The 21186-nt window shown below is 29.6% G+C and overlaps 2 protein-coding genes across 2 annotated transcripts in view; both read left to right on the top strand.

Moving 5' to 3' along the window:
* The window catches only part of Atg16 (Autophagy-related 16), an 80981-nt gene extending 70817 nt beyond the window's left edge, over positions 1–10164 (top strand). The window contains exons 12-16 of the mRNA XM_067265835.1: positions 1428–1548; positions 2965–3144; positions 5994–6078; positions 6500–6646; positions 9766–10164. Coding sequence (XP_067121936.1) covers positions 1428–1548; positions 2965–3144; positions 5994–6078; positions 6500–6646; positions 9766–9859 — 627 coding nt within the window. The 3' untranslated portion in view covers positions 9860–10164. The remainder of the gene's footprint in view (positions 1–1427; positions 1549–2964; positions 3145–5993; positions 6079–6499; positions 6647–9765) is intronic.
* Positions 10165–14445: 4281 nt separating this feature from the next.
* LOC136971395 (transcription initiation factor TFIID subunit 6-like) overlaps positions 14446–21186 on the top strand; it is a 29557-nt gene continuing 22816 nt past the window's right edge. Inside the window, exons 1-2 of the mRNA XM_067265843.1 lie at positions 14446–14692; positions 19654–19740. Of these exons, the coding sequence (XP_067121944.1) occupies positions 14543–14692; positions 19654–19740 (237 nt within the window). The 5' untranslated portion in view covers positions 14446–14542. The remainder of the gene's footprint in view (positions 14693–19653; positions 19741–21186) is intronic.

Below are 21186 nucleotides of genomic sequence, written 5' to 3'. Positions count from 1 at the left end.
ATTTATCATACACTATAGGAACATGTTAGCTGAATGACTTTGGTCGAAACAGTTTTTACTGAGCCATTTTGTTAAAATCTGTTTTGTCTAGTTAAAACTAGTTTTAACTAGACAAAACACTAGTTTTAACTCAAATTCATTTTTGACTAGCAGTAAATTCTAGTTTTAACAATGACATCCAGTAAAAACTAGTTTCAACTAGTTAAAACGGGTTTTTACTGTAACATATATACTTCAATCATTTATTTCATAAATATCATTAAAATATATATATAAGATAAAGTATAAATTTTAATTATTAAACTGTTTACACCATATTCTATTCTAAATTAATTAAATTCCAGTGTAAAAGTTTAGAACACATGCAGCAATGTTTAGTTATTTAGTGTGACTGAAGGAATATATTGAAAGATATTAAAGTTACTGTCTTTAATGAAAATGATGTTTCTTTATTATGTTTCTGCTATTTGCTACCATATATTGTATCCACATATCAGTTGTTGCCTGCTGATTGTGTTTTGGGTACAGATTTATGCAATGGGCATAAGTCTAGATTAAAATTTTAAGCTGAAAAACATTAAAGTCAACTTTTATGCCAGGTTGACTGGCTAATACAATATATTTTTGTATTTTAAAGTAATACAATATAAATTTTATGAAATGAATTAAACTTCTTAACATATAACAATTATTGTACTGCTATAATATTTAATATGTTAATGTTTAAAAACATTTGTTTTATTTTTATTTATTTAAATATCTTGTTTTTGTTTTTAATGATGATATTTAGTATCAACCCAAAAATTTTTTAGTAAACTTAAAATGCTTATTTAATGGTAGTCATTATTTATTTTGAATTATGAATATAATGTATAAATATTTAAAACAAGCAAAAAATCACACAAAAGGCATTAAGGAGCATTTTAAGGAAACTTTACACAAACGTTTAAAAAACCTCAACAGTAACTCTGCATCTACTTCTCCCACCTGCAAATTAAGGCGCATGCGCATTGGTGTTACGTGTGTTTTAAATTAATGTTAAATTTTACATGTTCTTAAAGTTGTTCTTCCAAACGACTGTTGCATTTACCACGGTGTGCATGCATGTCGATATTATGTGTTTTCAAATTAATATTTTAAATTTACTTATTCTTAAAAGTTATATTCCAAACGGCTTATGTTGTTATCGTTTAAAATTAAAATTCTGTTTGTTTTTATAACTGCCCGAGGACAACATTCATAACTACGTCGAAAGCACTTGCTGAAAAATAAAAAGTTTTCTTAAAATGCTCCTTAACGCCTTTTGTGGTGTGATTTTTCGCTTGAATTAGAACAATTGTTGGCGTGACATCCACAGTACGTATGTAAACTACCTTACAATATTTAAAATATTTTATTTATATAAAACTTTGTATTTACCAATGTAGCACACATTAACTGGTCATGGAGGAAAAGTAATGGCTGCTAAATTTCTCGGTGAATCCAGTAAAGTTGTATCAGGTAGCCATGATCGTACTCTGAAGATTTGGGATCTTCGTAGCAGAGCATGTAAGGAACTTTTAAACTTATTAAAATACAGTAGAGCATCGATTATCCGACTTAATTGGGGACTGGGGTTGGTCGGATAACCGAAAAGTATGAAAAAATACATTATTAGTATAGTGTATTAGGCCTGGTTTAAATACTATCCTTCCTTTCATGGACGAGCCAGTGCTGCCAGCTAAAACATGCAAAAATTTAACAAAAATAATATTAAAGTAGCCAAGACATAACCAAATATTGTAGCGCCACATCACTAGCGGACATTTGAATTTGCCGACTAGAACACGGTTGGTTAACCGATAAGTCGGTTAATCGGGGGTCGGATAATCGATGCTCTACTGTATTTATATATAAATAAGTACAGGTATTCCTTACATAATACAGAAGTTAGGTTCTTATGAAATCTCTTGTTGTATCACTACTTGATTTTTGTAACTATCTGAAACTGAATTTTTATTAAAAACGGTGAACTGAAATTAAACCCTTACAATCTGTATAATACTGATATACATCCATTAATTTTCTTCCTCTAAATCTCTGCTACTTACAATCAAATGAGAGCATTTTGGAAATAATTTGAGAGCTTCTGCAGAATATCTCTGCCTTTTAAACTTGCAAAACATCTACATGCTTCAAAAGTATCTTCTGTTCTTTTTAAAACATCAGTAATCTGCAGTCATAACTTTTTGTTTGTTATATCTTTGCAAATTTTATGGTATGGAATTCAGCATTTTTGAAACTATTCTTTTGAAGTTTGTGCAAACTTTTATCAAAAGAATCTGCATTGAAAACATGAGTTTAATTGTTCAACTAAGTTCATGTCTTCTCTCGTGTTTTTTGTGTAAAATTAGGAACCTAAGAATTTTCATTTCTGTTCTCATCCTCTAAATTGATTTTGTTTATCTTTGATGTCATTTTGTACCAAATCTACTTTACCAGTGATTATTGAACATCTTCGGTAGTCATATCACTAAAACCTTTTATTTCTACCAGTTTATCAAATCCTACTATAATATCAATTCTGTTTTCTGGCAATTTGAATGTATTATCCAAATGAATTGACTCTGGCCTACTTTTACCCACATGTCTAGGCTTTATTTTTTTTAACAATAAAAATATGATTTCGATATTGTCCATAATTGAAAATATTCTTATTCCTCTATTACTTAGCTAATTAGTTAGACTTGGAATCAAATGTTTTTTGTGTTAAATTAAATGTTAAATAATGTTAATATCAAATGTTAAATTAATCATAATGATTTTCTAATGTAATGAATTTTAAAAATAGTGTATTTAATGTTAGAAAATGTATGTGTAATTGCTCTTAAGTAAATTAATTTAAATGTTTCAATAGTTGCTTCACTTTTTGTTTTGATAAGATGATGGTTTATTTAAATTTTGCTTGATTGTATTTGATTACAGGCATTCGTACAATATTTGCTGGATCCAGTTGCAATGATGTAGTTACAAGTGATGGAGCAGGAACAAATATTATTAGTGGCCATTTTGATAAACGTATACGATTCTGGGATACTCGCTCAGAATCTAATGCTAATGAAATACAATTACAAGGAAAGGTGACTTCTCTGGATCTTTCTCCAGGTAATGTTTACAGCTTATACTGTGTATTGTGCTCCCTACAATATACAAAATAATTCTTTTTGCTAAATATAAAAATCTGTATATTCTTATTTTTCATTTAAAGAAAATACTTTGTTATAAAAATAACTTTGTATTGCCCAGATTTAAATTTACTGAACCAATTGTAGACTTTGAAATGACATTCTTGCCAAGTGATTGCATCAAACAGCAATAAGATATGACTGCTTTTATATCATATCGGTAATCACAAAGCACACTGAATTTGGTCATGAGAAAGTGTTGGCAAACTTTACATATTTAAAAAGTTAGTATCACCATACAGAATATCTTTTCACTTATGATTGTGCACCTCAACACCCTTCATTTACATATCTCACAAGAAACTTCTATGTGGCATCTATTGGAGAAAAAGTTTGAAAATTCTAGAGATGTCTAGAAAATTCTAGAAACTTTTGCATCAAATCAATACTTTACAAGCTTGTAAGGAGGAAAATGAACTTTATAATAAAACATCACAAAAAATTTATTTTTAAAATTATACTCAATGGAACTGAATGGATGTTCTCATTTGAACATTTAATTCAAATTTTTGTGGTCCAAAAGTCCAGGAAAACATTTAATCAACTGTGACTTCCACAATTTTAGTGTTTTTGTTTTTCTCCTATTATTAATAAGATGTATATAGTATTATTTTTCCAATATATTTTATCAGTTCTAATTATCAAAAAAGTAATTCTTTTAGAAAAATATGTTACTACCTCTTTTTGGCTGTCTTCTTAATATGCTCAAAAAACCAAAAATTCAGCAGTTTATAATAGTAAACTGCTGAATTTTTGGTTTTTTGAGCATATTAAGATTATATTATAATAGTAAAGTGTACTGTCTAAATAAAAATAAATTTATTGTAAAACCTACAAACTTTGTAAAACTTACAAAAATTTGAATGTGACATGTTTGTACATGTTACATTCAAATGCTGAGTTTAAATTCTTTAAAATTCCATCTGATTGGGTGTAATCAAATTTTTTGTAAATATCTGAAGATGATAGTTTTAAAATGACCAAAAATGTTTATTTTTATTTAGACAGTAAAGTTTAGTGTTATAAACTGCTGAATTTTTCAGTATTTTAGTGTGTTTTGCAAAATATATTTTCTGTGAAATAATGAAACAAAACTTTTTATTAGTCTAAAATAAGAAATTGTAGAATTTGGAAAGACTATGCCTGTCATGTTGCCATGCAGTAAAAAACAGGAATACTCACCTTTCTCACGATCTGTCAGGATGATGTGAGAGGTTAGATTATATGGGGTAGTGGTACAGGACGCAGATTCACAACTGACATGGATTGACAGCAATATTCATGTTTAATAAAACAATAAAGTCATGCTTACAATAGAGAACTATGTATGTCTGAGAAAGTGGTGGAGATAGTGTCAGACAAGTCTGGGTGGATGTTGAACTGGTGATCGAGAGGATGGAGAGACAGTAGGTTGTCTCCTGTCAGTGAATCCTTCATCCAGGCACAAAGTAGTTGCTTGGATGGAGTTGGCTCTCCTGTCAACAGTCAGGGAAGGTCAAAGACGTTCCTGGATGGTAGCCTCGCCAGAAATGATCAAGACGCTGAGGAGCATCAGGTGATGATTTGTAGCTGTCAACTACCCCTTGTCCTTGAAGACACAGGTCTTTATACAGTTTTGTCCCAAAATGCCAATTTTTGGTTGGTCCAAACTGTTGGTCTTCTACATTTCCATTGGTTCCTGAGCTGTTTATAGAGACATGATTTGGGTTGTGGGGTTCAGATCATTCTCTATCTCACCGATACAGGCCTCTCTCTCTGAGGGTAGGATTCTGTTTCTTCTCGAATAATTGTCCTGTAAATTATAGAAAATGTGTTTTTCTTCTCTTTTGGAGAGAACCCAGCTGTGTCTGCATAGTCCTGGTCACATCTCCTTCCAAGAAAGTGTTTGCATTTTTTCTTTAAGCCCAGTGTAGAGTCACTGCAAAAACTTTGAGCAGTGTAATTCCTTATCTCTCCTCCACAATCTATGACTGGAAATGTGACAATTAAATTCTACAGCACCCAATTTCTCTGCTTCCTTAGCTCTGTGCAGAGGACTATATCACCAGTCTATTGATGTTGGTTTGATGGTTTATTTCCACCTTGTTGGGTGAGGTTCCGGCCTCACAAATTTATATTTTAATTAGAGCAACGTATCACTTTTTTTAATTATGATTTCTAAGAATGGTGAACTTTTAAAACCTGTATCATCATGCTCCAAAGTTGTATAAATCATATTTTACATCTTTTAAAGAAAAATGTATTTTTTTAATATTAATATAATTTAATTAGGTAAAAATAAATGTAAAATGCTACTTTTAAAATTTTTTCAAATTTTAATTGTTTGATCCAAAAGAATTAATATAACACTTTTTAATTAATTTTGATTTTAATGAAATCGAAAATATTTGTTATATTATTAAAAAAATTAAATCAGTTAGTGATGAGATCATTTTTAAATTTTGTATGTTCTATCTGATAATTTAGTCTTAAAAAATTCTCTCTATATTAAAAAAAATCATAGTTAATATGTCATATTATTAATAATATATTGTTGTTCATTCAAAAAACAGAGATTAAATAAAATTAAGAAGTTATATTATTTGAGTTTCATTTAAAAATATACTGAATTCAGTAATATATTATTTTAGTATTCTTGAAGTAAATTATTAATTTAATATTTTTACAGTAAATTATTTACAGATTAATTACATTTACTTAATTTCTTAATGGACTAATTGTAATTAATGTCATTTTAAAACAATTAGTTCTATTTTTTCTCTTCTTTAGATGGGATGTCTCTTCTAAGTTGTGTTAGGGATGATTCTTTGAAATTACTTGATCTTCACATGAATCAAGTAATGAGGACATTTTGGTATGTTTTTCTTATTATTTTTAGTATATTAGAATTAAAATATAATTAATATTATTTATTGCTTATAAATTAATTGGGGGGAAAAATACAGCAAGAAAATATATTGAATACTGCATAGTTTTGTCAGTATTATTTTTATCTATCACCATATTTATTTAGTGTAATTGTTTTTATTTAATTTAATTAGCTAAAAATAAAGTTTTCAAAAAATAATTTTAAAAACTTTAAAAGCAAATTGTGTATTATATAAATTAAGAAAAAATAATTGATTAAAATGCTTATCAAAAACTTCAGTTTATAATTTATATAGTATATATATATATATATATATGTATATTGTTGTAGAATAATATAACATACAAACTTTTTACTACCTTTGAAAACAGAATCTAAAAATATTTGTGATTTTATATATATTTAGTGCTGATGGTTTTAAAGTTGGATGTGATTGGACAAGGGCAAAATTTAGTCCTGATGGTCATTATGTAATAGCTGGCTCTCAAGATGGTGCTATTTATATCTGGAATACGTCATCTGGAAAAATTGAAAAGGTTTTAAGAGAACATAAGTAAGTCATCATTTAGCTTTTAATTGAATGAATATAGTAATAATAATTTCTGCAAAATTGTAATATTGTAGACTGCTTCAAAACTATATTGTAGTGAATATTCATAGCTATAATTTATTTTAATTGGAAATTATTGTTAAATTTCTACTTAGAGACTGCTAATGGTTTTAAGCAAAAATGGTCTTTGAGAGGGGGGTCACTTTAGAAAGTTTTTCATTAAATCAAATAATACACCATAGACTACCCAACTACACCTTATGTTGCTGAGATAATTTATTTAAACTAATGTTTTTGGCCTATTCAATAGACCATCCTCAGGTTAAATGAGAAAAAATATAACGGCATTCTAAAAACAGAATATGTAAATTAAAATGCAAAATAATGGAAGGTAAAAATACAACAAATTCAAATACAAAAATAACAGAAGAATATAACAAAATATACAAATATAAATATAGATATATATGCATAAATATAAAATAAAACAAGACTCAGATATATTATATATCATGTAAATATATATATATGTAAATAAACAGAATACCAAAGATGTAAAATTAAGGCATAAGTTAGGAGTTCTTAAAAAACTTTTTAACTAAGTACAGTACTTAGTTAAAAAGTTTTTTAAGAACTTCTAACTTATGCCTTAATTTTACATCTTTGGTATTCTGATTATTTACATATATATAATATTATATCTGAGTTTTGTATATTTTGTATATCTTCGGTTATTTTTGTATTTGAATTTGTTGTATTCTTATCTTCCATTATTTTGTATTTTAATTGACATATTCTATTTTTAGAATGCCTTTATTTTTTTTCATTTAACCTGAGAATGGCCTCTCGAATAGGCTGAAAATGTTAGTTACGTTTAAATAAATTGTCTCAGCAAGTTAAGGTGTAGTTAGGTTGTCTACTAATTATTTGCTGAGTGAGTTTTCTTAATTGTTAATATACCATAGTTTAATGATACTATATTTATTTTAATTTTGTATTATTTCAAATGAGAAAAATGAATAATGTAGAGGTATCTTTGTATAAGAGTCCTACTTTGGTAAAACTGTAGATATGTTTTTATCAGCTTTCAGCAGGGTGTGACATTGTTCTCTTTCAACCATATTTTACTTCTTCCCAGACTCCTACAAAATTTGGTCTGGTATGGATGCTCCTTTTGGTTGTAGCTTCTGATTCTAAACTGCACTTTCTAGTTCCTTTAGGCTCTCATTCAGTCCAAGGAATGTTAAGTTCCAAAAACTGAGAACTGAAATGGACATACAGGTTCTTATTAATTGTTGGGAAGATTTCCCTCATACCTGATGGATATTTTAAGAAATGGACCAGTTTGTTCTTGGAACATCCAAATTTTCAACAGAATGTATTATGCCCTACATTGAAGTCCTCCTCCTTGGGCTGAACACGACCAAAAGGAACTCTTTCACTGAAAAGCATAGTTTATAATCATAAGCTACAACCAGAAGGAGCATTCACACTAGGCCAAATTTTGTAGAAGTCTGGCAAGAAGAAAAAAATGATTGGAAGAGAATGACATCATCCTGCTAAAAGCAGAAAAGAACAAATCCATGGTTTTAATGAAATAGGATTCTTATTCAAGGACATTGCTACATTGCATCAAAGATACAGAATGTGAAAGGAGTAGAAAATTCACTTGTTTTAAACATGTCATTTTTTTTCAATACACTTTCTTTTTCAAATTCCTGCTCTACTTTGCACAAAAGAGTTTCCAGATATATGTTTCCTAAATTATTTGCCAGTGACTCTTGCCTAATAAGCACTTTAAGAACTTCATTTAATTTTCTAGACAAAGGTTCTAGCCATTCATTGTTAGAATCATCCTCTGTCATTTTCTTGATTTTCCATGTCAAATTCCTCAAATACACATTCCTCTAAATTTCTAAAGTAATCAACCATGATAATCCCTTTAACATCCATATTCACATTAATTTCATTGATGATAATTTATTGAAACAGTTAACAATGGACAATAAACAATATGATTTAATATATCATATTAGCTCATTTTATAATGTATACTAATTAGATTGAGAGAAAGTAATTATACAAGGTCGTTCAAGGTTAAATAAGACTTCTGGGCTTATAATTTTGAGAAGTAACTGTAGCACAATAAAACTTGGGATGGATAATGCTATTCCTTCTTCAAGATTTCGGTAGCAAGCATGGCGTATTTTGTGCAATCATAACGAAAGGTAATGTGTCTGCAATGGTGAAACAGTGGTGTGTAATCAAATTTCTTGTGAAGGAAAAGGTTAAACCTGCTGAAATTTTGAGAAGATTGAGTGCACAGTATGGGAAACAAATGCTATTGTAGGCAAGAATGGTGTTGACAATTTGGTGAAGGATGAGAGCTGGTGACAAATGAAACACATGAACATGTTCATCCATCTGCAGTAACGCCAGTGAATATTGCACAAGTTGAGCAAGTTATCCTGGAGAAACGGCTAGTAATCGTGAGACACATTGCAGACAAAGTGTCCATCAGTGTCGATAGTGTTGAGAAAATCATCCACAATCACTTACTGTTCTGCAAGATATGTGCCAGATGGGTTCCCTGACAGCTGGCATATGATCAGAAATGGGTATGCGAGGAGACATGTGAGTAGCTTCTGAATTGGTCTTGTATCGAAGGTGATTAGCTCCCATATGCTTGGGCTCCTTAAAAAGCATCTGGGAAGAACGAAATTCCAGACAGATGATAAACTGCAGCAAGTTGTCTTCTGCTGGCTACGACGTCAGCCCACTTCTATCTATGAGAAACATATCAGGGACCTACCCCACTACTGGGAACAGTGTCTACATACATATGGAGAGTATTTTGAAAAATTGATGTAGATTATACATGTTTTGGACATTCCTTTGGTCTGTCGAAATAAACGTCTTGTTTAACCTTGAATGACCCTTGTAACTTGCATTTATTCTGTAAATATAGAATGTACTTTTGTATACTTACAGAAATAATGAATATACATGTTTGAGAAATTTTGTGTGTGGAATATAATATATTACATAACAATTTTATTAATTTATGTTTTAAAAAATGAATAATAAAAATCATAAAATAACTAATCTTTTTCTTCTTACAGTGCAGTTGTTACTGCTTGTGCTTGGAATCCAACTGGAAACCACATAATTAGCTGCGACAGAGCCAAAAAAATTGTTGTATGGTCTGAATTCTAAAAGACCGTTTTATATCATTCATACCTCAAGCTGATTCATAATAGAATCAGCTTTGTGATTTTGTAAATTATTTTCTAAATATTTATCTTTTACTTATAAGTTAATATTGTATCACAAATTTTTTATTAGTGTGTATTGTCTTTTATTGTGATGTATTTTGTTGAATATTGTCATAGTAAATTGTTACTAGGTTTAATTTTAAAAAGTGAATCATTTGTTTTGTTATAGTACTATGTTATTTAATTTTATTTTTATGTGAAAATCAAAAGGTGATTACAAGATGTATAGAAAAAAATTATATGTAAATAAGAATGCTTTATTTCTTGTAAATTTATGTAACATAAACAGTTTTTCACTTTGTGAAGTTATCTGTCATAAGAATAAATTGTTATTTGTAAATAGTATACAAACTATAATTGTGAATATTTGATAACGAATAAAATATATTAAATGATATTAAATATTATTTTCATTTTTGTAAGATATTTATGATTTGAATTATATTTTATTTAGAATATATAATTCATATCATGCATATTCATCTGTTTACATCTTTCAAAATCATATTTTGCATGATTTTTGAATGTAGTATATGTGTGTCTAGAGTAATTTCAAGAGATAATAATACATCTCTCGAAGTTATGTAGAATCCACATATTGTAATTATGATTATCGTCATCGGTTGTCTAATGTTATCAGAATTAGCATGTTCTAAAATACACAAATTAAATATGCTTACAAAACTTTGTTTTATTGCAATCAGAATTTACATTATTATTATCTTCAAACAAATAGGCATTTTTAAGCCATCTTTTTGGTCTATAGCAGCGGTTCTTAACCTTTTTAGTGGTCAGCACCCCCTTGAATATGAAAATAAACTCTTGCACCCCCTTAAAAAATGTGTGTATATTTTTTAAGAAAAAACATCTATTGCATAAACAAATGCCATGTTTGTTTACAATATATATTACTATATAACATAATAAGCAATATTTAAATTTTAATGACTAGGTTGTTGTTGTTTATTCATAATAACAAGGTTCTTTTTTTTGAAAGAGCCACGCCTAAGTCATCAGATGCATTTAAGCGATTTCTGACTTTTGTTTTGATGTGCAAAAGTGCTGAAAATCCATTTCACAATGGTAGGTGGTGGCAAATGGTAAAAGTGTCTCTAGTGCTGCTTTTGCCAGTTGTGGATAAGATGCTAACTGTTTACACCAGAACTGTTCTAAGTCTAGTTTTTGAAATTCCATTTCCATATGTGCATTAGCTATTTTTTTTTTTTTTTTTTTAATTTTTGAAATTTTGCTTGCACCCCAGGTTAAGAACCACTGGTCTATAGCCTCGACATGTGTTCGATAACACATAATCATTATCAATCTTAACCAATGCTTTAAACATTAATCATTTTAACATTATTTGCTAGCAGTACAATAATTTAAATTGCTGGCGTTTCTTACATCAATTTATATACTATCTGTTAAAGATAGTACTGCAAAATCAGCAGGCAAACAACATCAGATGAATGTATTAATTAAGAATAATAACTAGAATTAATAAGTCTTGAAGTTATACATTTTAAAAATTATTTTAGCATGTCCTTTTAATGTCAGAGTCAATACAACCAAAATTTTCATTGTCATAACCTATTAATAACAAGCAGAGTAAGTAATTATCACTATCAATTGTAGATAAGTTACAAAATGATTACAATAAGTGAATTCTACTGTATAAAATATTGCTGGAATGGAATATTGTCTAACAAAACAAAGCATTATCGTTTTTTTTTTATTTCTTTTTACAGTCAAAGGGGATACTATAGATTACCACCTATGGAATTTCGGGACTTTGAGTATATTTCTGAACTGAGGGAACCGAGATGAGTTCAACGATACCCTACTTTTGGACCGGAGACGAAATATAAGAAAGTTATCATACTATAGTACAGTTTTATATTTCCCCACTGATTCACATCGTCGTTGTTAGACATATTTTCAGACTGACATTTTAAGTTTTATTAAACATTTGTTGTATACTGCAGCACTGTGCAGCTACTAACTCCAAATCACGTTTTCTTTTTAGTCTCAACTTTTCTTCACCTCCCTTTGCTTTTTTTTCCTCACGTGTAGTTTCATTCTGCAAATTAAAAATTATAAGGGATCGAACCAAACCATTTATATACCAAATATATTTTGTGATGTTTTCTTACTGTTTTTGCATTATACCAGAGATGGGCTACATTTGAAACTTTGAAGAGAAACGAGCCCGCACATAAGAAAAAAAATACGTGTAAATCACAAATATTTATTCATATATTCGTAAATTAACATAGGTATACTGGAATTGATGCGAATGTAACATATCACATGTCATCGAGATTTTATTGCACAGAACCACATGCGAACCTCAAAGTCAGTCCAGCATTGAAAGTAATGCAAAGTTGAAACGTTCTCATAAGTGGTTTTTGTATTTATCACTGTCCAGTTCTAAGTCTGAATTGTTTTTAAAATATTAATACTTTTCTAGTTCAAACATTTTTAATTTCAACTTTGGAAATTAATAATAACATTATTATTATTAAACAGAAATTCTAACTTGGATATTTAAAATTCGAAATTCCACATTAAAAATGCCATTTCTGTAAAATTTCAAATATTTAACATATCTTTTTCTATAATTCGGATAAACCACAGTAGATTAATAGTAAAAATTTGTAAAAAACCAAAAAAATGAATGCAGCGATACAAAGCGTTGGTAAAACTTTAAAGCTCTATATGAAATGTGCAGTGAAGTCGAGTTAAATTACCAGATAGTCCTTGCAATTAGGGTTGGGCATTGGGCCTTGGGTTGGTTTATTTTTGCGTCTTTAATTAAGAGATGATAGAATTGTTTACGAATGTACAGATACTCCCTCGGGCTTCATTTAGTCTTGAAAAGGGGTCAAGCGCGTATGGACAGTCTACGAAAGTATATGTGCATCAAATGGATGCTGAGACTAAAAAGTCCACTTCTTTTTAGTCCGCAACATTGTATCAAATGCTCTTTTTTTTTTATAAAAATCAAGAATGATCTATAAAAGAGCACCTAATATCTGTAGCTTGCTACGAAACGATAAAGACAGCGTGAAAAAGGAAGGTAAAGCTGGGGTATATAAAATTCCATTTGAAAATCAACAGTTAGGAATCGAAAAAGATTATGTGGGTGTGACTAGAAGAAACCTGGCGGTACATCTGCGAAAACATACATACAATTTTGACAAAGGACACATCACTATTAGCAATTATGGCACAGACTGAAGGAGCGATTGTAAAATGGGAAGAGGCTAGTCATTTAAACGATGCACTCTCCATCCATTGCGTTGGAGATGGAAAAGGTGGAAATTTATAGAAGTAAAATGAAAAACCGTTGCCTAAATGCTATGGATGCTAATGCACTTCCAACAACATGGAAATATATAATAGAAAAAAGAATGGCATTTAAAAACCCTTAAATCATTTCTTTCTACTTAGCTTTGTTTTCTATGTTTTATTTGTTTATTTATTTATTTAATATACACACTTCTTTCAATTTATTTTAAAGTTAAATTATTTTTTGAATTTTAAATATGTTAAATATTCGAAAACGGTACGTTCCATTTTGGAACATTTATAATATTAAACCTGACGATGGCCTATATTAGAGAGTGAAAACATTCGTATAGAAGAATTTTAAGCTCAGCAAAAGTAGCTGTGGTGAAACTGAAGTAAATTGTTTGCTGAGAAAGAGCTGAATAGATGTGAAGTTACCAGTTTTAGTATTTTCTCTCCTTCTGTAAGACATCTTTTTCGATCAGCCACACATTCTAAAATGTCACAAAGTGTAATCATCGTGACATAAACAACTACGAAATCAACTAGGATTAATGTCTGATACAAATGCGAATAAAACGTTTTGACTACAGAGAGAAAAGTTATTAAAAAGACAACACACAAAGTAACTCTCGTACGTTGTCAAGCACGTTATACCCTTTGTGGCAGCCATTTTGGTCGACTCATACGCCACCCAAGGTCCTAGAATATTCTAGGACCTCGTACGCCACCTATATTTACTGGCACAAGCGAATAGAACACGAAATATATAAAAAATTAGATTTTGGCGTTATAATTAAAGATTTCGCCGAAATCAGAGCACAGAAAATAAATTATATTTTTTAAAATTAATAATACTTTTCTAATATTTCAAATTATATAATCTATACAGTTTTATTATTGTATATGTTTTATACATAGACGAAAGAAACGCATTTATTTAAAATTTATATACTTTTTACCGCAATTTTATTTAAAAAATAATGTATACTTTTAAGGGATCTCGCATTTTTCTAGCGGCGGTCCCGAGTCCGGGTTCGAATACGATAGAAATGATTTCTGTATCCAAATTAAGCTTCATTTATTATTTATTAATTAAACAACTTTACCCCATCATTTTACATAAAAATAATTAAAAATAAAAATAATAATAATAATTTAATATATTAATAATTTAGAAATTATTATGACCATATTAATGCGAAAAATACGCTTGGCGATATTTTGGCTATTATTTGAACTCGTTTAGTTTTGACTTTTATATTGTGCGTGGAATCGTTCTCGTCCTTTGCGTGTTTTATGAGTAATTTTGTGATTTAAAAGAGTGTCGAACAGCATGAGTTCCAAAGAATCAAAAGCGGGAAGTTCTCTGACATACGAATCAATTAAAGTAATTGCAGAATCGATGGGAATTGGTAATTTGTCCGACGACGGAGCGAAGATGTTAGCAGAAGACATTACATACCGACTGAAAATGATTGTGCAGGTAAATATGAAGTAAATAGAGATCTACTTCCGTAACTGCAATATTTCAATAAATCGGTATAAGTTTATAAAATATACACCTTTTCTTCCTCGTAATAAATCAATAAGTGTTAAGTGTTTACTATATTTAGACAATGTAAAGCGTGTTACGTTGATTGATTTAAATAAAACACGTTGTCTGTAACTTTGATCACTTTTTTGGTTTTCTACTTTTTCTGTGCTGTCATTTTGCTAAAATATGAATAAAAAAAGTCGAAGATTGCTTAAGAGAAGAGAACTAATCACACAGGAACACAATTGGGATAGATATACAGTGTTTATTGATTGTAAAGGAAAGACATTTCATACTACATCCCTTGTCAGTCTAGTTAAAAACATTGCAGATTTTAGGTTACGGTTATAAATATACATAAAATTATAATGAATGTAATGCTACCTGTACAACAGAAGTTACGTTCATTACAGTTATAATAGTGATGACCAGATTCTAATAACTATAAGGTAATTAAATTATGTAAACAGAAGTTAAGTTACACAATAAGTAGATGGTCACTATTCAGAGAAAAGTCCCTAAAATCTATTGAGGAAATTTCAGGACAAATAAAATTGGTCACATTGGCAGTGAGGTCCACCGTTGGCCAAGCGGCTCCGTTCCCTGAACACTGGGAGTTCGATTGTGCGTTTGCACCTCACATGGAGTTTTCCGGGTTTTCTTCATGTCTGTAAAGCCTAAATAGGGGCCAGTTACCCTTAAAAAGACCTCCTGGAAGGCATTCCCCTAGGCAGATCGCCAAGTGTTGCATTGCCATAACTTAATAAAACAAACGTATTGGTAGTGTATTTGTAAACTTTTGTACACATGTTAATTGCCAAAATTTCTTACATCTTTGATCTTATTTAAATATTTTGTCGATCCTTCTCGTTTTTAAAATAAATTAAATATACTACTATTATTTAATTATCATCTTAATATCTGTCAATTTCCTTATGTATATATTCTACACTCTAGAACCTACACAGTAGCATAAACTTTAAAGACAACTAACATTTTCGACTGCAATCTCGGTCTTTTTCAGGCTTGTAACTGGTGAGATTCGAAAATGGAACATAGAACAACATGTTTAAAAAATTATTTCAAAAGACATGGAACAATTTACATGCGCATAGAAGACATTTAACTGTATACGTTAACATAGTGATAGAAATATTCCACTTCCTATACAATAAATAGTAAGATATAACCAACAAACGATAATGAGGTTGCTTAATGCTAGTGTTGCCCACTCCTTTCATAACAGTACCTCCATGAATAGGGAACTATTAGCATCTTTTGCATTAATACACTTGCCAGTCAAGCTGGCTTCGTAGATTTCCAATGTCTCCAGGTTTTGCAAATGTTCAATTTGATGAGATTGTCTAACCAACTTCGCTTTATGGAGGTCTGCTTGATTGGACAATCTCATGAAATTGAACACTTGCAAAACCTGGAGACATTGGAAATCTACAAAGCCAACTTGACCGGCAACTGTATTAATGTAAAAGATGCTAATAAGGTTTCCTATGCATGGAAGTACTGTTATGAAAGGAGTGGGCAACACTAGCATTTAGCAACCTCGTTATGGTTCATTGGTTATATCTTACTATTTTTTGTTAGTAGTCATTAAAGTTTATGTTACTTTGTTATAAAGGTTCTAGAGTGTAGATTATTATTCCAGTAACTTGGTAAGAAGTTGTTTAATTTATGTATATATTGATATATTGATATGTATATATGGATATATATGTGGATAGTATGCCAATCAGTGGGAGGATAAGAGGGGCAGCTGCCCTGGGCCTCGCAATATTAGGGGCCTCAACTTGGCAACTCAATATATTAGACAAAAATATAGGAGAAGGCAAAGTGATTTGCTAAATTTTAACATTTATAAAATTTTAAATTTCTGTATGAGGAGTCAGAGAGGATTGAGAGATATAAACCAGTCGCCGATTGGCTAGAAGTATATCACCCTGACCAACCCCAGTCTGGAGGGGATGTTCTGGCCAGTCACTACACACACCCACACTCAGTTACACCCACAAAAGTTACCCCTTCTCTTCATTTCTGAATCCCACCCCCAGCAAAAAAGGGCATAAAATCAAAGAACGAGGTCTGTTCAGTCAGTTCTGTGCTAACAGTGTTTCACGATATTACAATAAAATATTAGTTGCCCTGGACCTCGCATTTTCTCTGAATGGCCTTGTATATAAAGTGTAGGCCTACTGATTTACATGCTGTTACTTCTGTCATTTTCTGACTTTGATATTTAGTAAAATAATTTACATTAAAAGTTTTTTGACTTCTAGAACGAAGTATGATATGTAAATATTTGTGTAATTGCTATTTTTAATTTACTGTTTAAATTTTATTAGGATAATTAACAAATTTAAATCAATATAAATGTTTATACATTACTGGACCAAATATCTGGCTTCCAGAAATTTGGAATTACCAGAAAACTGGCTAGTTTTGAATTTGACATGTGCAGCTGTAAGGTGTGTTTCAAATTTATACTGACACGAAAAAATTAAAGTGAAACACAAATTTGCTGCATTAAGTGACAAATGTTTTATTAAAAATAACATGGATTTACATGTTTCTACACTGCAAAAGAAGAATTTTAATCAAACATTAACATTTTGTCACTGAAAATAATGTTTATGAAACTCTTATACAAAAAAACTGTTACATATTTATCTGGACAGGTTTCAAATTGCAAAGTTTTCTTACAATTTAATGGCCAATGTAACCACCATTTAACTTAATTACATTAAATACTCAATTAGGCATTGTTTCAATTAGATTCTGAAGGAATTCAATCTTAAGTTTATCCCAAGCATCTGAAATTGCTGCCTTCAAATCATGAATTGTGGAAAACTGCTTTCCATTGGTATAAACTGTACGAACCATCATCCCCCAAAGATTTTCCATTGGATTCAGGTCAGGGCTTCTAGCAGGCCATGTCATCAGATTAATATTTTTACGTTTAAACCACATTTTTGTTGATTTAGAGGCATGCACAGGGGCATTGTCTTGTTGAAAGATCCAATTTGGTCCACAAATATTTGGTCCAGCTTCCAATAAATGATCTTCAAGCATGCCTTGATACTTCTTTGAATTCATTCTTTGAGTTATAAATGCTAAATCTGTGGTTCCGTTGAATCCAAATGCACCCCACACCATATTGATCCCCCACTCATTTGGCGTTTTGAAAAAATTTGTTTTTCGGTTCTTAAATCGTGCCAATAATACTTCCAACCGTCTGGACCATCTAAGTTGAATTTTTTTTCATCACTGAACAAAACTTCAATCCATTCTTCGGACCATGTCATGTGTTTTTGTGCCCAATCAAGTCTGTCACTTTTGTGCTTTAATGAAAGTGGTGGCATTACGGCTTTTTTTCTGAATTTTAACATTGGAGATGTATTTAAAACTCTCCACACTGTTGTGCTGCTACAAGGCAAGTCTAATTTTTTTTTTATTTTTCTTACTGATGTTTGTTTTGTGGAGCAAACCTTGATGATTTGTCTACAATCTCGAGGAGTAAGCTTGGGTTTTGGACCTGTCTTGAATTTTGGTATATCCTTGCCACGTCTTTTTGATAAATAATCACCAACAGTTGATTTTGGACGATTTATATATGCTGCAATTTCTCTTATTGACTTGCCTTGTGATTTATAGGCATCAATCTTCCCTTTTTCATAATCAGATAAATTCTTTGTTCTACCCATTTTAGAACGTTGAACAACATAAAGAATTTGTATTACAATTAGATATGTAAGCTAATTTGCATATTTCAATGCTTGAAACTAAACAATATTCTGTTTAAGTCATAAAATGAGTGCCTGTCTGGATAAATATGTAACAGTTTTTTTGTATAAGAGTTTCATAAACATTATTTTCAGTGACAAAATGTTAATGTTTGATTAAAATTCTTCTTTTGCAGTGTAGAAACATGTAAATCCATATTATTTTTAATAAAACATTTGTCACTTAATGCAGCAAATTTGTGTTTCACTTTAATTTTTTCGTGTCAGTATAAATTTGAAACACACCTTAGTTTGCAGTATACAGTAGTCACTGATGTTTAGGTTTTCATGGTGTACACATTGCAGAACTCCAGTTCCAGTGTGACTGTTGAGATACAGTTTTGTTCTTTTCTTTCTATTGTTTATTTTATATTTTAAGTATATATTTAGCCTGTGTCCGGAAACATTAGAAATCTAGATCACTTCAAGATCCAAGCTTGCTGGATATTTGGTCCAGTGCTGTAACAAGTCTTATTTAGATAATAGCTGAAAATTATGGTTGTCAAATTATAAATACAAAATTTCACTTAAGAATCTTTTTGTAATATACGAAATTTTTCATAGATTATTAAAAATTCAATTTTTTAGAAACAATTATATTTCTATGATATTTTTAAATTTTCTAATAAATTTAGATCCAATGTTCCATTTTATGAAAATATATTCATATGAAATGTAGATAATGATTTCTCAATCATTTAAACCTGATGATTAAATACATTAGTTATTAGTAAGTTCTTTTTTAAAATGCATCGTGATGATACGTCTTAACTGTATACCTTTTAATTGATGCATTATATTTAGACTGTGCAAAATTGATCTCTCTCAGTTAAGTTGTAATTTAGGAAAACAGGTGTAATTGAGAGTATATCTGTTCTGTTTATACCGTATTATATACTACTTCTTACTGCATTTCTATGTATGGTGGGTATATATAAAACATTACTAAATATGAGAAACAGTAATACAGAAAATTATTAAATAGTGAAAAAATTTATCCTCATCTATTTAATAATGTTTTTTTGCATGTAATAGATATTTTGAGAAATAGATAATGTGCTATATCAATAGCAATATAGAATAATAAGTTATTAATAATTATATTTTAATTTTTAGGATGCACAGAAATTTATGGGCCATGCAAAACGTCGTAAATTAACTACTGGAGACTATGACCATGCATTGAAAGTAAAAAATGTAGAGGTAAATTTCAAAAGTGTTAGGTTACTAGGAAAAAATAATAGCTTTTGCAAAAGTTATGTTTAAAACCTTTAGTGACATTGACAAAATGTCACTAAAGGTTTTAAGCAAAATAGGTAAATTCTTTATAAGAATTCATCCATTTTTATTAAATTTTATATGAATTACTAAAACTATAAATTAAACTTATAATTTTTATTTTACTAATGAAGTATGAATTACAGGATATTTTATAATCCTGTTGAATTAGTTTGAAATTTTTGCATAAATCTGATGTAATTTATAACATGGACATATTCAAAATTAGAATTTCTAGTCATAAGAAATACTTAGAACTAAAACTATTTAGAGTCTATTATTTGGAGGTGAAACTGAAAATATAACATATTAGTAAAAAATTGTAAAAAAATTTATTGTATCTTTATCTCCTTTTAGTTGTTTACTAGTTGGGTGGTTCTGGTGTACTGAATAGCATGAGAAACTTCATACAAATAAACCATCCTTTGTCAATTTTCCAATTTAAACTAGTAAAATTTTTCTGAAAAGCATATGGCAGGCAAATTTGGAAAACAAAAAAACCCTTATTTATTTACCCAAGAGTCTTCATATCAAGAAACTGCAACTCAAATCCAAATTTGCCAATTTCCAATATTAAACTTGAAAAATTTTTCTGTAGTAAAGAAAGAAAGAGGAGAGTCAGAGTCAACACATTTTTCCCGACTGACTCCTTTGGCCAGAAATTCCTCCCGGCTCTGACTCCACAGTCCTGGTTATACATTTTTTTTTTAATTTTTGAAAGCTGTAATTACATTCCAGTAAATTTAATAGTTATCTTAGTTACAAAAGAATTTGAATTTGAAACGAATAGAGTACAAAAATCAAATCATAAAAAAAGGTAGATTAATATTGTAGAATAAAAAATGCAAAATTGTAAATAAAACAATTCATGAAATTCAAACATTGAAAAGTAGATTTTAAGAAAGATCAGTAAAATCCTCAAGAATGAATTAAAAAGAAAAGCCTGGTAGTAGAGATGGCACACTAAAGTTTGTATAAATTTGTTTTAAAACGTTCCAAAATGAATGTATTTTTAATACAAATCTAGCAGAATTCAATTTTTGTTATTCTTGATAAAGGTCATTAAATATGACCAAAAACGTTTGAATTTGGTAATAAATACGGCTGCAATTTAAAAAGGTTTTTTGTGAGAGTTTATATTAAAAAGAAAAATTATTATTTGGTAAGATTAGGATGTGTTAAATCAAGATTGTTTATTTCTTATTTTCATTTTTTTATTTAAAAAATTAATGGTAGTGCCTATTTAAAAATTTTAAAAATTGTGTAGTTTTCTTTATGCAGACATTTAAAATTTATATAACTTTCACTAATGAATTTTTAAGTGGGGAACATAGATATAACTGCCCAAATAAAAAAGGATTGCTGCTAAAT

The sequence above is a fragment of the Centruroides vittatus genome, unplaced genomic scaffold (assembly GCF_030686945.1).
Source record: "Centruroides vittatus isolate TY-2023 unplaced genomic scaffold, ASM3068694v2 contig_250, whole genome shotgun sequence".
Taxonomy (NCBI): Eukaryota; Metazoa; Arthropoda; class Arachnida; order Scorpiones; family Buthidae; genus Centruroides; species Centruroides vittatus.
This window is presented reverse-complemented; position numbering and strand designations above follow the sequence as displayed.